The following is an 18,947-nucleotide window of genomic DNA, read 5'->3' as shown; positions in this document are numbered from 1 at the left end:
AGCCGCCGTGTACAGTCATTAAGAATGTTCTTGCACCTTGAGATGAAAATCCTCCAGGCCATACTTTGTACTGTGATCCCACAAAGACAAAAAATTAAATTATTACCTTCAACAGGTTTATATATTTAAATAAATCAAAAAATTTCATGTTAGTCTTCTGAAAATTGTGACTGAGCACTTTTGGAAACACTCTGTCATCACTAAGTATTGGGACTGTGAACAGTTACAGAATGCATCTGAAATAAATGTCAGATTCTAACAGGTTATAGTTCTGTTAATAGAGCTTTTGAATCTACGTTTCATACATATTCCTATCTTTAATAACAGTATGTCAATGATGTCAACCAATATTTTCATATTTCAAACACACACCCAAGTTAAAAATTTGAATCTCCGCATCTTCTACTCTGCATATCTGAAAAATCATTTTTGATAATGTTCCAATTCCATTGTCAAATGTTCCCATCTATGTTATTTATCTTTGTTTATTTTAAATGCTGTCATTAGTTTTTTTTTCCAACTTATTAACAAAATGAACATGGTCTACATTGTTTTGTTCACTTAAATAAAACGACATTTTTGTATTGTACCCTGGGTTCATGAAGACCATGCTGTCTTTTAACTTTATTATTTATTTTCTGCATATACTGTTCTTTATTCATTTCTTTACTCGTTGTGGATTTAAGAGTGTAATAATGGACTGAAACAGAAGATGGCAGCACTGCATGTACAAGGATGCCAGCTGCCGTTAAACCCCGAAGAAGTAGTAGCTCTGTCCCAGAATTCATAGCGCAGCCCTGCTCAGTTTCCAACAATGGCGGCAGCTAGTTAGTTTTAATATTACTCTGATTATTCTTTCTGGGTCACAAAATAAACATTTAACATATTTTCAGGATGAAATATAGCTGTATAAACCTCAAATATCACTGCAACAGATACACATGTGGTAAATGCAGACTACAGATACCATGGCAGTGCCAGGATTGTGAGTGATTGCTGAAAATGTTGAAATGTACTCACTCACTTTTTATTATTATTTGTAAATATGTGTAAAAATGGTTGGTTTTTTGTACTGTTTTTATCAATAAATCTCAGCAACAAAGGACATACACCCATGTGTGTTGATTTCTCCCTAAGATGGCAAACTGAAACACTCCAAGTTGGTGACTTTTGGAGATTTATTTCCCTGGATGATTGAGAATGCATCAAGATGAAACACAAAAGGAAGTGCACAGCTTTTAGCAGCTCCCCCACCCCCTCAATCACACACCCCCACTCCCCTCCCTCCAGAATTCCCAGGTAACAACCTAATATACATATGAATGACAAGCCAATTAAGCTTCCACTTGGCTGAAGCTAAAGTTTAGCTAAAAGCCTACCAGCCATTTGGCTGCTCTCCGGGTTTTATAGGTAGAAAGGTAGAAGCCTGGGGATGCGAGTGCTAGAGCCGTGAGAACACCGGACTCCCGGCAAATTGTTTTCAAACCCACCGCCGTCTTTCGCTACTCAGGTTAAATATATATAAGTCACTTAGATAACTTAAAAATGTTATTGTTTGGCTTTTTAAACTATTGTATTTGTTCCTGAGTAAATGGGTTTGGCTGAGATTAAAGTTATAGTTTTTACCTCACATAATTGCGCATTGATTTTTCCGGTGAGCTTGCGAAGTAAAGTCACGTGGGCATGCCGCGTGAGCAATCGAACTGAGTCTAAAGTTTTCGTGTGCGAACTGAAGCGGGTGCTTTCCAATCATCAAAAGTAACAAAGTCATTGAACACATTTATACAGTTACCTTTACGTTTACCTACCATTTATCACAGATTTACATTTTTTTAGTACTATGCAAAAAAAGCAACCACAGAGCTACAGTCTGGGTCAATGGTGGCCGAGGCGACGACAAGGCTAACAAAGGAACCCTCGAAGCCTTAGCTTAGTGGAAAAGTATGAAACGAAAATGTTTTCTTTGTTGATGGACTGCGTTCGCAGTGCAATTTATTTGTTGCCGGACTATAAGATGAAAGTAGACACAATTTCGGGCTTACACATTTTGTCCGAAACTGTATATTAACGAGTTTTTTTTTTTACTGTACTGTAAACAACCTATAAATAAAGAATAGAATATAATTCATTCATTCTTACCTTATACTAATCGTGGTGCAGGCCAGTGGAGTGCATGAACTTATATGCTTTCTCCTCTCTTCTTCTTCAGTCAAGTTTAACGGTAGCTTGCATCCACTTTCTCCTCTCAATTCCGCTGAGAGTAATTCCCGCTCTACTGTACAAGACTTGTGAATGGTTACCTGGAGGGATGTACCACTGTAAGAGGGGTGATACGGAACAGTCCAAGTGATCGCTGCTTTAATTTCCCGGTCAGATATACATAAATTGCACGTCGACATAGCTGGTGAACTGTAACTAGACCATAAATCAGTGATAACAAAAGAACATTCAATCTACTTTCTCCGGTACTTTATAGAATCAACATCAATTCAATGTCGTCTTGCTATCTGGGATGGCAGTGCAGTACCGTTTAGCCTAATCCGGCTAATGTAACAAGTGTTATAAAACCGTCCATCCATCCATTCGCTTCCGCTTATCCTTTTCAGGGTCGCGGGGGGCGCTGGAGCCTATCCCAGCTGTCATAGGGCGAAAGGCGGGGTACACCCTGGACAGGTCGCCAGTCTGTCGCAGGGCCAACACACAGGGACAGACAACCATTCACACTCACATTCACTCACACATTCACACCTAGTGACAATTTGGATTAATCAATTAACCTATCCCCACAAGCTGCATGTCTTTGGACGGTGGGAGGAAGCCGGAGTACCCGGAGAGAACCCACGCAAACACGGGGAGAACATGCAAACTCCACACAGAAAGACCCCGGCCTGATGGTGGAATTGAACTCAGGACCTTCTTGTTGTGCGGCAACAGTGCTAACCACTGTGCCACCGTGCTGCCCCGTTATAAAACCGTATTTTAAATAATATAAAGTGGCTAAACGGAGTACCATATTAAAGACCTTATTAACATGCCTCACCTAAAATGGCATGTTGGCAACATTCCTAACGGACCAAGGTTAGCATGACTTTTTTTTTTTCGCTTACTACAAAGCTAACATGTAACATGCGCTTAAAAGGACAAAGCAATGTTTCTGAATCATCGCTTAGCTTTTAGTTAGCAAAGTTGAACAGTAATTGAGATTAACTAGGGTACTTACGGTGTTTTTTGTTGGTGCAGAGATTTCGTATCCATTCACCTGTATGTAGGTTGTTGCACATAGCTTGATTGAGACAACATAAAAATGAGGTTGACTGTGATTGGTTACCACAAATTCTGATCACAGGTTGTGGTAAGGGGTGGATTAAAAAAACCCCACAACTTTCAGTCTTGCTGATCCAATCACAAACAATGTACCTTCTCCCGCCGTACTTTGAATTTTCGGGATGCTATATATATATATATATATATATATATATATATATATATATATATATATATATATATATATATATATATATATGCCCAGCCTTTTGGCGGACTTTTTGTGGACAGTCATGTCTGAACGGAGCGCTGCATTTCGACGGAGACTCACTGATATCAGAGACAGAATGAATGCCCAATTTAACCGGCTACTGAATCAAGATGACAGTGAAGAGGGGACATCTCTTCTACAAAGGTGAAATGCTTTGGTGGTGGTTACTCTATTAGCAAGCTTTTAGCTTTGCGCCTTCTTTGTTCTTGCAAAACGAAATAACTTTAACATTTTTAAATAATAAATGGCTCGTTTACTAATTATCTGTTACAATTCAATCGACAGCATTTAACAACAAATTCTGTAATCATAAATATCTATCCTAGATCGACGACTTCAAATGACAGTCATTTTAATCCCTGTTATGTGCATTTATGCATAAAGATTTTAGTTTATAAATGTAGCATATCCCATAGTTTCAGGGAGCATTTAATTTGCGAGACAATCGAAAAATGCATACAATAAACACCGATGTGTTGAACACTCATTCCTTACTCTAAGTGTGTTGGGTGGTTTTTTTTTTCTTTTCGTTTTTTTTCTTGGGGGGGGGGGGGGGGTCTCTGTGTCATTAGTTTGACTTAAATTATCTCATGGTCTAATGATAGCTTTGGAGTTTTCCGCCAACAGCACGGAGGTGGACCAGTGCGCAGACCAAGAGGCGGGAGAACCAGACATCGCCAGTTAACGTTTAAGGTGTCAGAACTAAGGAATCCGACACTGACACACTACCGATCCCATAGGGGTAATCAATATTTATATTAATATTAATTATTTGGAGTGATGGGTTTGAAAAAAGAGAATTACATCATGGTGTCAGTTGTTTACAAATTGTAGAATTTGGCATTAGATTTTTAGCACCTTTGTAATCTTTATTTCCTTGCACCAATAAGTTGATGTTGAGACACTACAATGTGACAATTTACCCTTTTCCGTTTTTAGGGAAAGCTAATTTGGTTTAAATTTGATTACAGATGCCACTCCTGCTACTCGAGTGGTCGTTCCTGTAAACCTAAATGCAACTGAATTCAGGCAGGCACTACGGGACAATATTGCAGACATACCTTTGCAGTTCGATCTATGCAAAGTGAATGGACAGCGGCTCATTCTTCCTCTTGAAGAGGAGACGCCCCAAGAAATTAGAGCAAGAAACCTACTGGGTCGCTCCAATCTTTATGTCCGTCCAAAGGTATTCAAATGTTCCACTCGGGTGGCTGATATGGCATAATTGTCACTATTACTGTAACTCAGTGGCGCTCCAGTCAACCTAGTATTGTATAAGACATCTTTAACATGTTACTGCTCAGAATAATAAATGCTGTGATTTTCCCAAAAGGATTTGAGACATTCATCTGATCACTATGCCAGATGGCTATGCTTAAATAATTCCCCCTCAGTTGATTCACTGTTAATAACAGAAATGCAGTAGAGCAAGCTTGAACTGTGGTCTAACAGTATTTTAGGGTGTTACAGGAAAAATGATTCTATGTTTCTTTACCTTCTTTTAAATGTACAAAGATGCCTTTTGTCTGCCCTCTGCCTATGGTTAGATTAGTTTAGAATTATCTTTTTAGACTTTCCCAGCAAACACATCTTGTTTCTGGGACATATTGTTTTAGATTGTTTTATCTTCCCTAGCTCTCTGCTGACGAGCTAGCACCATATATGGAGTTGTTTTATTTTATCTGTTTATTATTTGTTATCCTGTTCTCACTGTCTCTGTGCTCTGTGCCTATAAAAATTACCAAGCCACTGTGCATGGTGTGAGTTGTTCTTTGCAGCTCACCCGTGTACACGTTTGATAAAGAAAGTAACTTTGTCTCATTGTGTCTTTATTTCTCCTGGGTCTTTTACAGAGTTTTCCCCCAACATTTCTTGGTCCTTCGGAGCCGGAGCACCTCCATCGTGTCCCATCTCCGTGACCAGTCCACGTTGTTCGCCTGTCGACAGCCCACACACCAGGTGTGTGGAAAAAGACCAAGAGCGTTAAATTCGGGTCTTGGCCAATGTCTTAGAAAGCGACCCACGGTGGTGGGGCCCGATCGAGGTGGACCAGACCCGGCGACACCGACCAGGTAGATACAGACACACTGACACAATCTTGCGTAAAAGCGTGTTTTAAATTCAGGGAATTTAAAATAGCGAAAGTAGCTCGTCGCGACTGGAAGCTCCCCACCTCTGTGGGTTTAAAGTAGCTCGTCGGCTGGTAGCTTGGAGCTCGTCGACTGGAAGCTCCCCACTTCTGTGGGTTAGGTTTGGAGCTCTGGGTAGCTCCCCCAGCTGGGTCTAGACAGGGTCTAGGGAATAAGTAGCTCGTCTATAGAAAGACTGGCAGCTCCCCTTATGATAAGGGTTCCGATCGCGCGAATAGGTGTGAATGTGAATGTGTGTGTGTGTATTGTTTTAATTAACGGAGCAAGCTGAATTTTCACGGTCCAATAAGAGACTGAGCTGCTCCTACTGTGTTTTTCTTTTACTGCTATTCACTGACGTGCTGGTGAGTTGAGAGAACGGTCGAGTTCCGTCTCGTAAAGTTCACACCGCTTTTGGAAATAGTCCGAAAGTAGAAGGGCGTGTGAGCAACCACTCTCGTCTCTAATACCAGCGAAGGTGATAGCAGCTGTATCGTGTATATATTACTTAATAAACAAAAATAAGTAAATACATAAATAAGATGGGTAATCAAGCAAGTGAAATTAAAACTCATTCCTGCTGACGAGCAGTGGTGAGAAAAGAAAAGTCCAGACGCCGGACAAAAACAGAGAGAGATTTAAGAAAACAAAATATAAACAGTCAGAAGAACAGAATCCAACTGCCAGTTTAGTAAAACCAGAAGACGAGACACTGTGCAGTGTCCACAATCCTTTTAGTAAACCATCACTCATTCCTGCAGCCGCATGTGCAGCAACACCCATATCAGGAAGAACATAATAATCCCTTATTAAGTGAAAACTAGAGATCAAAGTAGTTTGAGGTAGTTTAAAAGGGTTGAAAACAGACCCCACTGAGTAGATATAAATATAAAAAGTACGAAATAAAGATAAACAAAGGGAAAATTACAGTAGAAATTATCTTTAGAGTATTTGAAATTAATAATACCAAGGATAACAACCTGTAAAGTGATATTATCAATGAAACACAGTTGGCATGATGACCATGCCCACAATGTATAAAATGAATATAAAGCAAATAATTCACACGAAAATATTTTAATAACATAAATAAAGTATATTAAGGCTGTGTCACTGTTCAGCCAAGGACAGTGTGTGAAAAGGTAACTGTCTCCACCTTGGGAAAAGGATGATTCTGCAGGTCATCTGAAGCCCTTGATGGATACAAAATAAAATATAAATAATATATTATAATAGAACTGCCTGTTCCGCCATGCAACAGAGAGAACAAATGTGACCGCAGATTGGATGAATTCAAAATTATCTGTTTGCTGAATAAGATGATCCTAACTAACAAATTGGCTCAGTAGTAGTATAATGGTACACACTGATAAAATATTATAATATGCTATTGCTGTTATATAAGACAAAGAGGATAATATTAACAATGACATAATATTAATATGAAGAGGCACCTTAATCGGTTATGATGTGAGGTGGATAATTGTTAAGCAGTAGTCTGCATCAAGCTTAAGGTTTGCTGAAACTCAGTGTAATGACATGTGAGATGAAGACAATACAGAGAATAACTAAACTAATGAAGTGCATAGAGGCACTTGACCAGCTTGAAACTTATCATCCTAGAATGACACATTGCTGAGATATAGAGCACACCTATAATAACAACCAATAAGCAAAACCCTGTAGACAACAGCTACAACTACAGGATTGAGAAGCTGAATTAAATATGTAGACACTGCTAAGCTGATGAGCATGTTCCACATTTTCTTTTCTTTTTATTTATTTGTTTCTTTTAGAGCAGAAGCTGCTGTAACACACCCAAAGAAAGACTCTAGGTCTGACCAACCGTTTCAGTCATGGGCAAAAAGATGTCAGTCAATAAAATTCTAAAAGATAATTTATTGACAAAAAATATATCAAGAGATAAAAGATAAAACAGTCCAGTGTCCCACTTAAGAATTGTATAAAAACACACAGTCCCAAGGCCAGAGCCAGCTATGCCACACAGCCAAGTTGCACTCCACATGTTGCCTTTAACAGGGTTAGAAGTTGTCCTTGGAGACCCACCACCCTGCAAGCATATAGTCAGTGGTCACTCAAGCCTCTGGAACTCTGCTGCCTTTAGGCTGTGGCATATAATAGGCCCTGGACTGCACAGAGAGACAAAACAACACAGCAGTGTTTGTAGTGTGGGCTATATGTAGACCAGTGTATCAGTGCAATCAAGTACACCTGCCTCTAATTAGTCCAACCCCATTCCAGCCATTGGCTCACCAAAAATGTGACAACCACAAAACCACTCCCAACCCAGTGCAACTTCACACAATAATATGGAGCTGAATTAACACAGGCACATTAGTCTACCATGTTACAAGCTGCATGCTATTAAAAGCCAACATATGCAGACTTCTGCCTTGTTCGGGTGGCAGCATTTTTCTTTTTCTTTTGTGTCCTGACACGTTTATGTTTTTTGTTTTTGTTTGATTATTTTGTTGGTTTTGGAAACGAATTTAAACGAACTTGTGACAATACTTGAGAATCACAGTGACACATAGTGATTAGGCATATGATTGAAAAATGCCTAGGTTTAGAGCTGTGAGCTATGAGCTGTGAGGAATGCAAAGTTAAATATATATATATTTGTATAAATGGGAAACAACCCTAACTTGAAAGTTTGAAATGTGTGAGATCCATGAATTGTTTGAAAAACTAGAAATTATTTAAAATTGCCTTAAGTGAAAATGTAGTGTTGCATCTATTCTCCCAAACCAAGAAAAAAAAGAAGAAGCATTCTGTAACTTCAAAATAAGGCTGATGTGTTGACAACAGACTAAAACACTAATCCGCAGGTGGCTATCAGGAACAGAGAGGCGAGCAAAGTCACAAACACCAAGGCTGCAGACAGCCACGCAGAAACAGCAGATAACATAGAGACAACGCCTGCTAGAACCGTGGAGAGGAAGGTCACTTCCCACGAGATTGTAGGAGTAGGCCACAGAGAAATAATGCAAAACAGTTTTGAGGCAGCCACTTAAACTGACAGTTTTCAAAGGACAAATTAGTTGTAAAGTCAGCTGCAGGCCACACAACTGTACAACAATTAACTGCCCCTTTAGAACTAGTACATACAGCAAGTGGCCGCAGGTGCTTTATTAAATGCATATGATCCGTCGTGTCCAGTAACTTTGCTAGGTAGAGACGCTCTGACAAAACTTAAGATAGCAGTCATGCCATTCTTTTCTGGTATTAGCATTTGACCTTACAGCACAGGCCGAAATTGTGTAGGTTACGCAGTAACCACAGATAGTAAAATAATAGAAGCAAAACCATTTTCTTCTTCATGTTCTGCACAGAGCGCTGAGCTGATAGCTGTGATACGCGAAAGCTAAATACACAAAGACAAACTAATAAACATACATACAGACAGCCAGTATGTTTTCTCTGCTGTGCATCATTTTGCAAAAAATTTGGCATAACAGAGGAATGATTACACCAACTGGAAAACCGGTTCACCATGCCAACCTCTTACAACGCCTACTGACTCTTTCATTACTACAGGCAACAATTTTGCTGACAGAGCAGCAAAATAGGCGGCACAAAAGACAAACATCACATTGATGGCAGTAAACACACATCAGATTACACTGGATGTGTTGAAAAATGAACAAAAAGCAGCAAGCACAGCAGAGCAGGCAAAATGGCTAAAACACGGTGCAGTTCTGACAAACGACTTAATGATGTGTTATGGCAAGCTAGTGTTGCCAAAATTCCTCCACAAAATGGCGGCATTAGTGACTCATGGCTGTACGCATTTGTCAACGGGGGGACTGACCAGTATTGTCAACTCTCATTTCTACACTGTAAATTCTACACTGTAAATTTTGAAACCTCAGCAAAACAATTTGTCAGAACGTGCATGACGTGTCAAAAATATAATGCTCAGGGAAACCTGAGACCACACAATCCATATGGACTTTATTGAGCTAAATGAATGCCAAGGGTAAAAATACACCCTAGTGGTTATAGATGTATTCTCAAAGTGGCCAGAAATCTACCCAGTGAAAAAGGCAGATACAATTTCAGTAGCAAAATGTATGTCTAAGTTGTAGGAAAATAAAGAGATGATTGTAAATGACGAAGAATGTAATGATGTCTATCAAGTGTCTTGCAGATCACAGCCCGGTGACTGGGTTCTGATCAAAGTGCTCCAAAGGAAAAATTGGAGCTTGCAAAATAGCGGAACGACCATCCTGGATCCATCAGAGTCACTGCAGGCGAGTCAGTGAAGCCATCTAAACACAGCTGACGGCAGGCTTGTTGTGATCTCGCCCGGTGGAGGGGTCAGCTTTCCTGGCCAGGGGGTCTACTCGCGACAGGAGGGTGTGTCCCGTCGTCATGAGGTGGTGGCTCTTAACAACTGCAGCGGCCCTGACCATGGCTGGGCTCCTCACCTTTGCTTCCGTGAGGGACAACAAGTCACGCTATATGGAGAAAAAGCAGACACTGTATGACAAAGGACAGTACACCAAGTTTCCCCATGGCTACGCCACTAACTTTTGGTGGCAGTTTATGAACACTACAGCTCACTGGAATAATAAAACTGACTGCTATGCATGTACCCATATGCCCCTATCCTCGCAGACGTCTGGCCTGTGGCCGTACAGCATACCTGAAGATCGCAGTTGGTGTCTGTTGGGCCTGGCAACACATCCAGGCTACGGTACTCTTTGGTCCAAGGCCAACTACAGCATCCCAGCAAAAGCAACCTGGAGGTCATCATCACCCACAAATGTGAACTGTTCCGGACAGACCTACCTACTGACCTGGCCCCAAGTCTCAGACCCACTGCCTGATGTAATTCTACTGAACAAGCTGAACGCAGCGCAACTGCCAGTATGTGTGATGAACAATGGATCGCGGGCAGTGGGGGAGCTGCCTACTCACCTATCTACCGGATGCCACTACAAACAAAGACTCAGTACCAGACAGGATGTGCACGGACGGCACCAAGCAGTAAAGGAACCAGAGTTTCGCATCTGAGGAGGAGTGAAATTCTTACAGAGCTTGATCCCCGGCATTGGAGCTGCCGAGGTGCGGGATCATGTGGAGGTCAACCGATATGCTCTGCTACGAAACATCAACTTTGACAAAGACCCTGGGACCGGCTTTAGCAGGAGAACAGAAGGCCATCAGAACGATGGTGCTGCAGAACAGACTGACACTAGACCTGCTAACAGCATCACAAGGAGGAGTTTGCAAGCTGATCGGGGAAACATGTTGCACTTTTATCCCTGATGGATACGAAACTGGAGGAGACATTTATGAAGCTTTGCAGAATTTGACCGGTCTGCAAAAATATGTCACTGACCACACACCTGGAGCAGCTACAGCACAAGGCTGGCTGGACTGGCTGTTCAGCGGTTCATGGCTGGCTGCTGTAGCAAAGCCATTTTTCCTTCTAGGTCTCATCATGATAGCACTGCTCATATTAGTGTTGTGTGTGTTGCCATGCCTAAGAGTAATGATTTCAAAGATGATAACAACTACAATGACTGCTTATGTTGCCGTGCCTGAAGAAGACCAGCATCCCGTTGCAATTCTGTTAGAGGAGAACTTGTAATAACTGCTAATAAATGACGTGGTGATTAAAAATGACTTGTCAAGTGATCACGCACTGATTAAAACATTAGTAGGTTATGCAGGTTTTTATCCTTTTATTTTTTGAAGTTTTCAGTTTTAAACATAACGTTTTTCATTTTAAATATGAAGTTTTCATCATTTTACATATAAAGTTTTCAATTTAAGGTTTGCATCATTTTAAATATAAGGTTTTCATCCTTGTATTTTTTGAAGTTTTCATTTTACATATTAGGTTTTCATCATTTTTAAATACAAAGTTTTCATTTTAGTTTTTATCCTTTATTTTTTGTAGTTTTAGTTTTATTATTTTTTCTTGTTTATTCCACTTGTTATTTCATTTACTATGATTTTCATTTACTATGTTTTTCTTTTTATTATTTTCTTTTGTTTTATTCTTTAGACCAAATGACTTCCATTTCTGCTATGCTGACATTTTGAAAATTAAAAAATTGCTTAAGATACTTAATAAATAACCTTCACAGACAATTGTTGTATACATTTAAAATAAGTTAAAACAGGAGGGAATGTTACAGGAAAAATGATTCTATGTTTCTTTACCTTCTTTTAAATGTACAAAGATGCCTTTTGTCTGCCCTCTGCCTATGGTTAGATTAGTTTAGAATTATCTTTTTTAGACTTTCCCAGCAAACACATCTTGTTTCTGGGACATATTGTTTTAGATTGTTTTATCTTCCCTAGCTCTCTGCTGACGAGCTAGCACCATATATGGAGTTGTTTTATTTTATCTGTTTATTATTTGTTATCCTGTTCTCACTGTCTCTGTGCTCTGTGCCTATAAAAATTACCAAGCCACTGTGCATGGTGTGAGTTGTTCTTTGCAGCTCACCCGTGTACACGTTTGATAAAGAAAGTAACTTTGTCTCATTGTGTCTTTATTTCTCCTGGGTCTTTTACAGTTTTCCCCCAACATAGGGTTAGGGTCATTTTGTTCTTGTAATCCCAGTTTCCTGGGTTTTGGCTTTTTCATTGTCTTTTGTTAATGTCCTTAACCTTTGCTTTATTTATTTATTTATTTATTTATTTTCCCCCCTCAGTTATCCTAAGTTATACCTACCCAAAGACTGATCTTCTGTGGTTATGCTTTCATTCATTTTAGGTGTGGCTGTTTTGGTTCTTGTCTTTGACTTGTCCTCTGTTCTTGTTTGTCATTTGTTGTTCCATTTCTTTTATATTTTAATACTCTGGTGTTTTAGATTACAGAAGCCAATGAGGACTCAACTGGTGGAGAAGTTGTGCAGTCTGAAATGACAATGTAAGTGTTTGACAACTGCCTTTGGACTGTAGCACTGTAAATGCATTACACCCTCTCATCATCAATATTTACCATATTGCAGTGTGCTGCATGACACCGAGACACCTGACCATGGCAGGCACAATGTACAGGAGCCAGAGGTTATCAGGTAAATGGCACTCTGTTTGTTTATGAGTTGGAATTTTAATCTTAAACTATTGCACGATTTTATTTTATTTTTTGGTAAAACAACTGTTGTACAAACTAATTCTATCATTATTATAACTTGGATCATTTTGTGTAGTCTAGATCAATAAATATCTGCATTGGGGTCCTCTTCCTGCTATGAAATATTTCTGCTATTCCTTTGCAGTGGTCTGCATGAAAACCATACAGCTCATTCTAGTAGGCATGGTCTCCAGGAACCAGAGGTTAACAGGCAAGTGGTAGTTGTTGAATAACATGCCAAAACTTAAGTGTAAACTGGAACTTATAAAGCACACACCATAGGTAAATAGACACTCAATTAGTACAATATACGGGGTGAGACCAGCGAATATTAAAATTTTAAAGGTTGCATGTATTGAACTGATAACATTTATGTGCCCTGAATATAGACCAATGGTTTAATTGCCTCATTCGGTTTCTGTTTTGCTTTTTCATGTTTTTCTGATTTGTTGATGTCATGATATTGGTATTTTTAATTGCTGAAAATGCATCGATAACACTTTAGTCAGCCTGACCATTCAGACACTTGGAACTACAAATCACCCAAACTATTCCCAGTAAATGGGCCCTGTAGTGGCAGTTCCTTATGTTTCACAAAAAAAGGAAAAGAAGACACTGCTGCCCTGTGATAATCTTTTGTGCGCAGGTGAAAACTGCACTGTCAAAACTTGAAAGTTGCATTGTATAGTTTATTGATCCATTTTGGCAACCAATAACAAGATCCATTTTTGTTGCTTCATGCTGCTTGTCTCTCGAATTAAAAACAAAACAAAACAAAAGGCCCATCTCAGTGCATGCTGGTCTTATACCAGTCTCTTAAGTTATCAAAAATAGCCCTGAAATTCTTCCTGGCTGACTTGATAAGATAAACAACAAAACAATGGAATGAGCATTAACCTACAAATAAAAAATGATTAGCCCAAAAATAGAAGTAAACTAACAACAAACTTTATATTTTAATATTTTGAAATTTGTTAAAAGACAAAGGGCTCCAACAGATGCAATCAAGGACCACATGGCCATTTTAAGTGCCTGTATCTATACAGTAAAAGAATGTGAAATCAGATTCTTTTATCATATGAGTCATTCCATTTCAGTATGTACACATGATATTAAAAAAATCAAATGCATTTGTTCTGTTTAGGGAAGAGTTTTACATCGACTCTGCAGAGTCAGAAGTATCAGACCTGGATGAGGCTGTCCTGGCTTCCCCTGAACGAAATGATTCACATGTATGTCTCATGAACAACACTGCCAGAACTGCTGTGTATGTGTTTCATGTAGTCATGACCTTTCTCTCCCCCCCCCCTTTTCTTCAGGACGAGATGGACCTTGCGACTGTGTTGAAAGATTTCCAGGAAACACATCTTGACACCAGCAATTATTGTACAATAATAGCCAGACGAAGGAAAATCCTACATAGTGCCTGCATGGCACTTTCTAAGTCATATTTTGCCTGGCATAAATTGCCAAATATTGAATTTGTTGGTGAAATGGCCGATGATTATGGAGGCCCAAGGCAGGAATTTTTTCGGTAACCCATTCCCATCTCTCCCACACAATAATAGAATGTGTGAATGTGTTTTTTGTTGTTGCAAAGATGAAATCACAATTTGACTCAATTTTTTTTATTTTTTACTATCTTTTCCTGCAGCTTACTTATGGTCGAAACTCAGAATTCCCTAGGGATTTTTGAGGGGAAGCCTGGCAGTCTGTTGTTCAGCTATAGCCAGCAGTTGCTGTCAAGCAACAAGTTTTATACGGCTGGTAAACTGATTGCTTGGTCGATAGCACACAATGGGCCAGGGCCACGGTGTATCAACAGACACCTGTTCTGTATGATGTGTGGCCAGAAGACATCTCTTGATGACTTCGATGTAGAGGTCTTCATGGACGAAGACATCAAACAGAACATAGAAAAGGTAAAGCTGTGTGCATGCTGAGGTGTAATTAAATTCAATGAAACGATGCATAGCTTAACTCATAAGTGGAACGTCTCAAAATGTAAGTGCACTTAGTGAATGCTTTAAACGTATGTATTTATGGAGGTGCCTGATTTTCAAGGTTTCCAACTTCAGCACCCTAGAAGACCTGGCAGACTTGAAAAGTCACCTTGGGGACTGGATTGCAGGCTGTGGTATCCCTGACATCTACACTGCCACACTACTTGATGTTAAGAGGATAAGGGGCAAGATTGTATCTCATTTTGCATTTCACAGGTGAGAATTTGCTAGAAAATTCCAAAGTAGTTTCCTGGTCAGGGCTCATCTTCCCATTGTGTTCCCCCCTAATAGTTAACACTTAAACAAATCATCAATCTGCTGAGTTGATATCTGTATTGCAGTTAAGGTGGTGTTTAAATTGACAAAACAAAACTTTTTGTTTTGACAAAACTTTTTGTTTTGTTTCACAATTTTGCTATGTTGTATGAATTGAGAGTACAATCTGTGGTCAACAGGGTTGCCAGCATGATTCAGCAGTTTGTTGCCGGTATGGACTCGTGTGGTCGGTTCTGGCAAATGGTGAAGAGATGCTGGAAGCAGTTCCTTCCTGTATTTACAATTGCAGGAAATAAACTTACAAGAAACAGCTTCCAGGATCTCTTCACCATTGGATGGAGTCCAGCTGGAAGTGACAGACGTGAAAAAGCCACCATCTTTCAGTGGGAATGGTGGCTTATGGCCATTCAGGGTGAGTACATAGAATACAACACATGTCTTGTTTCTGTTTGAATTGCTTCAGGCATTTCATGTTAAATACAGTGTCCACAATACAAAATACAGACAACTAAATCGAAACAACACTTGGGTGCAATAAAACCTTAGAACTTTGCAAAATCCACCCCTTCTTAGAGCATATGAGGAAGTTTTTGACTATTTTACCTTTTAGGTGAGGTATTTGAAAGGAAACCACCTACAACAAATATTTTTTGAAGATTATTTCTTTTATCCTCTGTCATCTCTACCAGATCTTGTTTAGACTGATAGGACGTAATTTGATTTTCATTGTGATTTCTGGTAAAACATTATTTTTATTACATGACCGAAAACATCTCCTAACACTAAAATATTAAATAGTTATATTACATACTTGTATTTAAAATATGGTAAAATTTAAGATTCAATTGTATTAGCACATCTGAGAATTAAGTAAATGGTAAATGGCCTGTATTTGTATAGCGCTTTACTAAAGCAGTCATCCACACATTCACACACTGGTGATGGCAGCTACATTGTAGCCACAGACACCCTGGGGCGCACTGACAGAGGCGAGGCTGCCGGACACTGGCGCCACCGGGCCCTCTGACCACCACCAGTAGGCAACGGGTGAAGTGTCTTGCCTAAGGACACAACAACCGGGACTGTCCGAGCCGGGGTTCGAACCGGCAACCTTCCGAATACAAGACGAACTCCCAACTCTTGAGCCACGATCACCCCCAGTATTTTTGCAGTGTTTAAGACAGGTTTCAAATTGTGTTATTTGTGTCATTTGTTAATTAGATGCACTGCCTAACTAGAAGAACCTTCAGGTATTCCATTGACTATAACGAAACCTCCTGTATATTAGTGTCCTAGGGTAATCGAGTGGTGCAATGACAACACCCACGCAAATGTGACATCACTAGAAAGCCAATGTACTCTTGCAAGGACAGAATGAATAACTTTAAAAAAAAAATACACATTGCATAAACAGTCCTTGACATATAGGTCTGACTTGGAGGACCAAAATTAATTTCCTGTCTTAGGAGGGCAGGATTGCTTTGAGTATTTTTTTTTTTTTAATACAATGCTTTGCAATAATGGTTTTGCCTAAAAACCTGTTTTTGACTCCAAAATAGTCATTAACGCAACTGCTCTACTATGCAGTCAGTGTAACTGATTATAAATCTACACATTGCACCTTATTTAACACTTGTATGTATTTTAACAGAGCAAGAGGTGGACCACACATTTGAAGAGCTGCTGGTCTTTATAACTGGGGCTGACTTACTTCCACCACTGGGGTTCCCACAGTCCTGCAACATAGACTTTTACGATCAGGAGTCAGGGATGTGGCGCTTCCCATACAAATCAATGTGCAGCTTATCCCTGTATCTCCCAAGAGGTGTTGCAGATGAAGATCAATTCAAAGATCTTATGAACGATGCATTAAAAGGATCCCTGGGATTTGGAAAGGTGTAGCTGCATACATGAACTGATGCTGGGAAGCTGTGGTTAAAACCTGTGGCCTTTTGGGATGAAGTTGTTATTGTAAGTGTTCTTAAAGGGGATTGCTCCTGGCACTCAGGCTTCTTAAAGATTTTACATTTTAAAAGTGTTTTTACAAATGACTGTTCATTGTGTATATAGTTATATTTATAGTCCAGTTAAGACAACTAGGGTATTCATGCATCAAGCCATGCAAAATAAGTGGTGTTCAGAAAGTTTCCAGGAAATAGTTCAAATGACAATTCATCTAGAAATATTCTTTTGGAAAATTGTTGTTTATGTTCAATTATAGTACACTGCATAGAGTGTGGGTTTTTTTATTTATTTATTTATTTATTTTCAAGATGTACAAGAGATGCCAGACAAACTTTGAACTAAAAGACACTGACTTTTGTAAAATAAAATATTGTAATGTCAGTTCTCATGGTGTCTTGTCTATTTAAAAATTAAATTTGAGGCTTACCTGTTACTGTCAAATACTGGTATTGGGTTCCATTGACGAGGGCTATGAAGTACAATTATGTGCTTAAGTCAAGGTAAAAGGTTAAATGAATTTACCCTCATCTGTTCTCAAACCAAGAACTGAAGAATCCATCTCAACTCAGAATTAAAAGTTATGAATTAATTTTACTGCTTTCGAGAACAAAGCAGTTTTAACAAACTGACTTTAAACTCCGGCGTTAACTCTGAGATTGGCACCTGGCCTTTTACTATAACCTGGTTAAAAATCAATTATGTAAATGTGGTAGAATTTGGTAGTATTGTGGTAGAATTATGTAAGAGATGATGGCTGTAAAGCTAGTGTTTTTTGTAAAAAAATAATGTCAAGATAATGAACACTGGTATTAAAATTATATTTTATACATAAGGCAATAACTGTAATTACCAAAGTAAAGAAAATGATTTGTTAGACTCAGTTTGTTGGTGAACGATGCTTAAAAAGTGTGTAGCAATTTGGACAGTCAATCCAGTGATTGCTTTGCTTTTTCTATGGTCACGGCTTACCTTCTTTATTACTGTCATTTGGCTGTACGTGACAATATATTTAGCTAAAGTTCCTTATGCTTGTTTAGGTTTCTTCCTGTGTTCTAGGTTCATTCAGCCCAACCTCAGGAAACTTGTCTGCTTGCCTACTGTCATCTCTACAAGCCTCATCATATTCATGCTGTCTGACTCCGCTGATAAGGAACCAAAATCCCTGAAATGAACAGTCGTTTTCTAGCCTATATTTTTAAGCCTCAGTTCATCCAAAAACAGGATTACACAGTGGTACATGTTTATAGATCAAACACTCTATAAATGAATGTTTTTCATTTTCCCTAATGTGTGTTCACAAAGGACACAGCCACAAGTGCTTCTACAGTGTTTGTTTTTACTTTTAGCTACATGGTGGTTTAAATAAATGTCACACATGAACTTGTAATCTCTGAAAAATAAGGGGAAAAGGTGAGATTTGAAAAATATTCCTGAGATACTGTTAACATTATTAAATTTGAAGGCTATTATACAGTGGTATTACTTTAAACTGAGTAAAGCGGTATTTTCATAAAAGTTAAGGTCTCCTTTTGTTTGTTTCAGAAAGAGCATACTGTCATTTACTTGCTTTTATTATTTATTTATATGCCCTCCGCGGACCATCTCTGCACTGTGTGGGTGATTAGTGGCTCCCTGCACAGTAAGGGCTGCACACAGGGACAAGACGCACTCGGTTACGATCGGATCTTCCCTGGGCAGGGGGAGGTGATGAACTGTATGCCACTTTTTCATTGGCATACATTAAGTACAATGTTTTATTGCCTACGGTGGGGCAGGTCACATACTGGGTGAAGGTGGGCAGTGTGGAGTCCAGCGAGACATGATTAAAGTCCCCTAATATTAGAGACAGTGTACAAGACAGTGTACATCACTGTCACAACGACGTTTGTTTTCATTCAAAGGCTTTATGGTTTTTCCTA

The 18,947-nt window shown here is 39.2% G+C and overlaps 1 protein-coding gene across 1 annotated transcript; it reads left to right on the top strand.

The window, feature by feature from the left end:
- The first annotated feature begins 10,098 nt into the window (after positions 1–10,098).
- On the top strand, positions 10,099–17,461 carry LOC143413106 (G2/M phase-specific E3 ubiquitin-protein ligase-like). Its single transcript, XM_076875418.1, has 10 exons — positions 10,099–10,184; positions 10,306–10,384; positions 12,519–12,577; positions 12,660–12,725; positions 13,929–14,016; positions 14,104–14,318; positions 14,439–14,706; positions 14,849–15,003; positions 15,243–15,475; positions 16,715–17,461. Exons 1-10 carry the CDS (start codon positions 10,099–10,101, stop codon positions 16,963–16,965), a joined length of 1,500 nt encoding a protein of 499 aa, XP_076731533.1. The 3' UTR covers positions 16,966–17,461.
- Positions 17,462–18,947: the final 1,486 nt, after the last annotated feature.

This window comes from Maylandia zebra, linkage group LG16 (assembly GCF_041146795.1).
Source record: "Maylandia zebra isolate NMK-2024a linkage group LG16, Mzebra_GT3a, whole genome shotgun sequence".
NCBI lineage: Eukaryota > Metazoa > Chordata > Actinopteri > Cichliformes > Cichlidae > Maylandia > Maylandia zebra.
The sequence above is the reverse complement of the archived record's forward strand: the minus strand, read 5'-3'. Positions and strand labels throughout refer to the sequence as shown.

Bases quoted from the DNA above. Each gene is read 5' to 3' on its own strand.
- LOC143413106 (XM_076875418.1), top strand. From the start codon at position 10,099: ATGGCTGGGCTCCTCACCTTTGCTTCCGTGAGGGACAACAAGTCACGC. The intron at 12,726-13,928 runs GTAAATGGCACT...TGTTCTGTTTAG, and splicing joins CAGGAGCCAGAGGTTATCAG to GGAAGAGTTTTACATCGACT. The intron at 15,004-15,242 runs GTGAGAATTTGC...TGTGGTCAACAG, and splicing joins TCTCATTTTGCATTTCACAG to GGTTGCCAGCATGATTCAGC.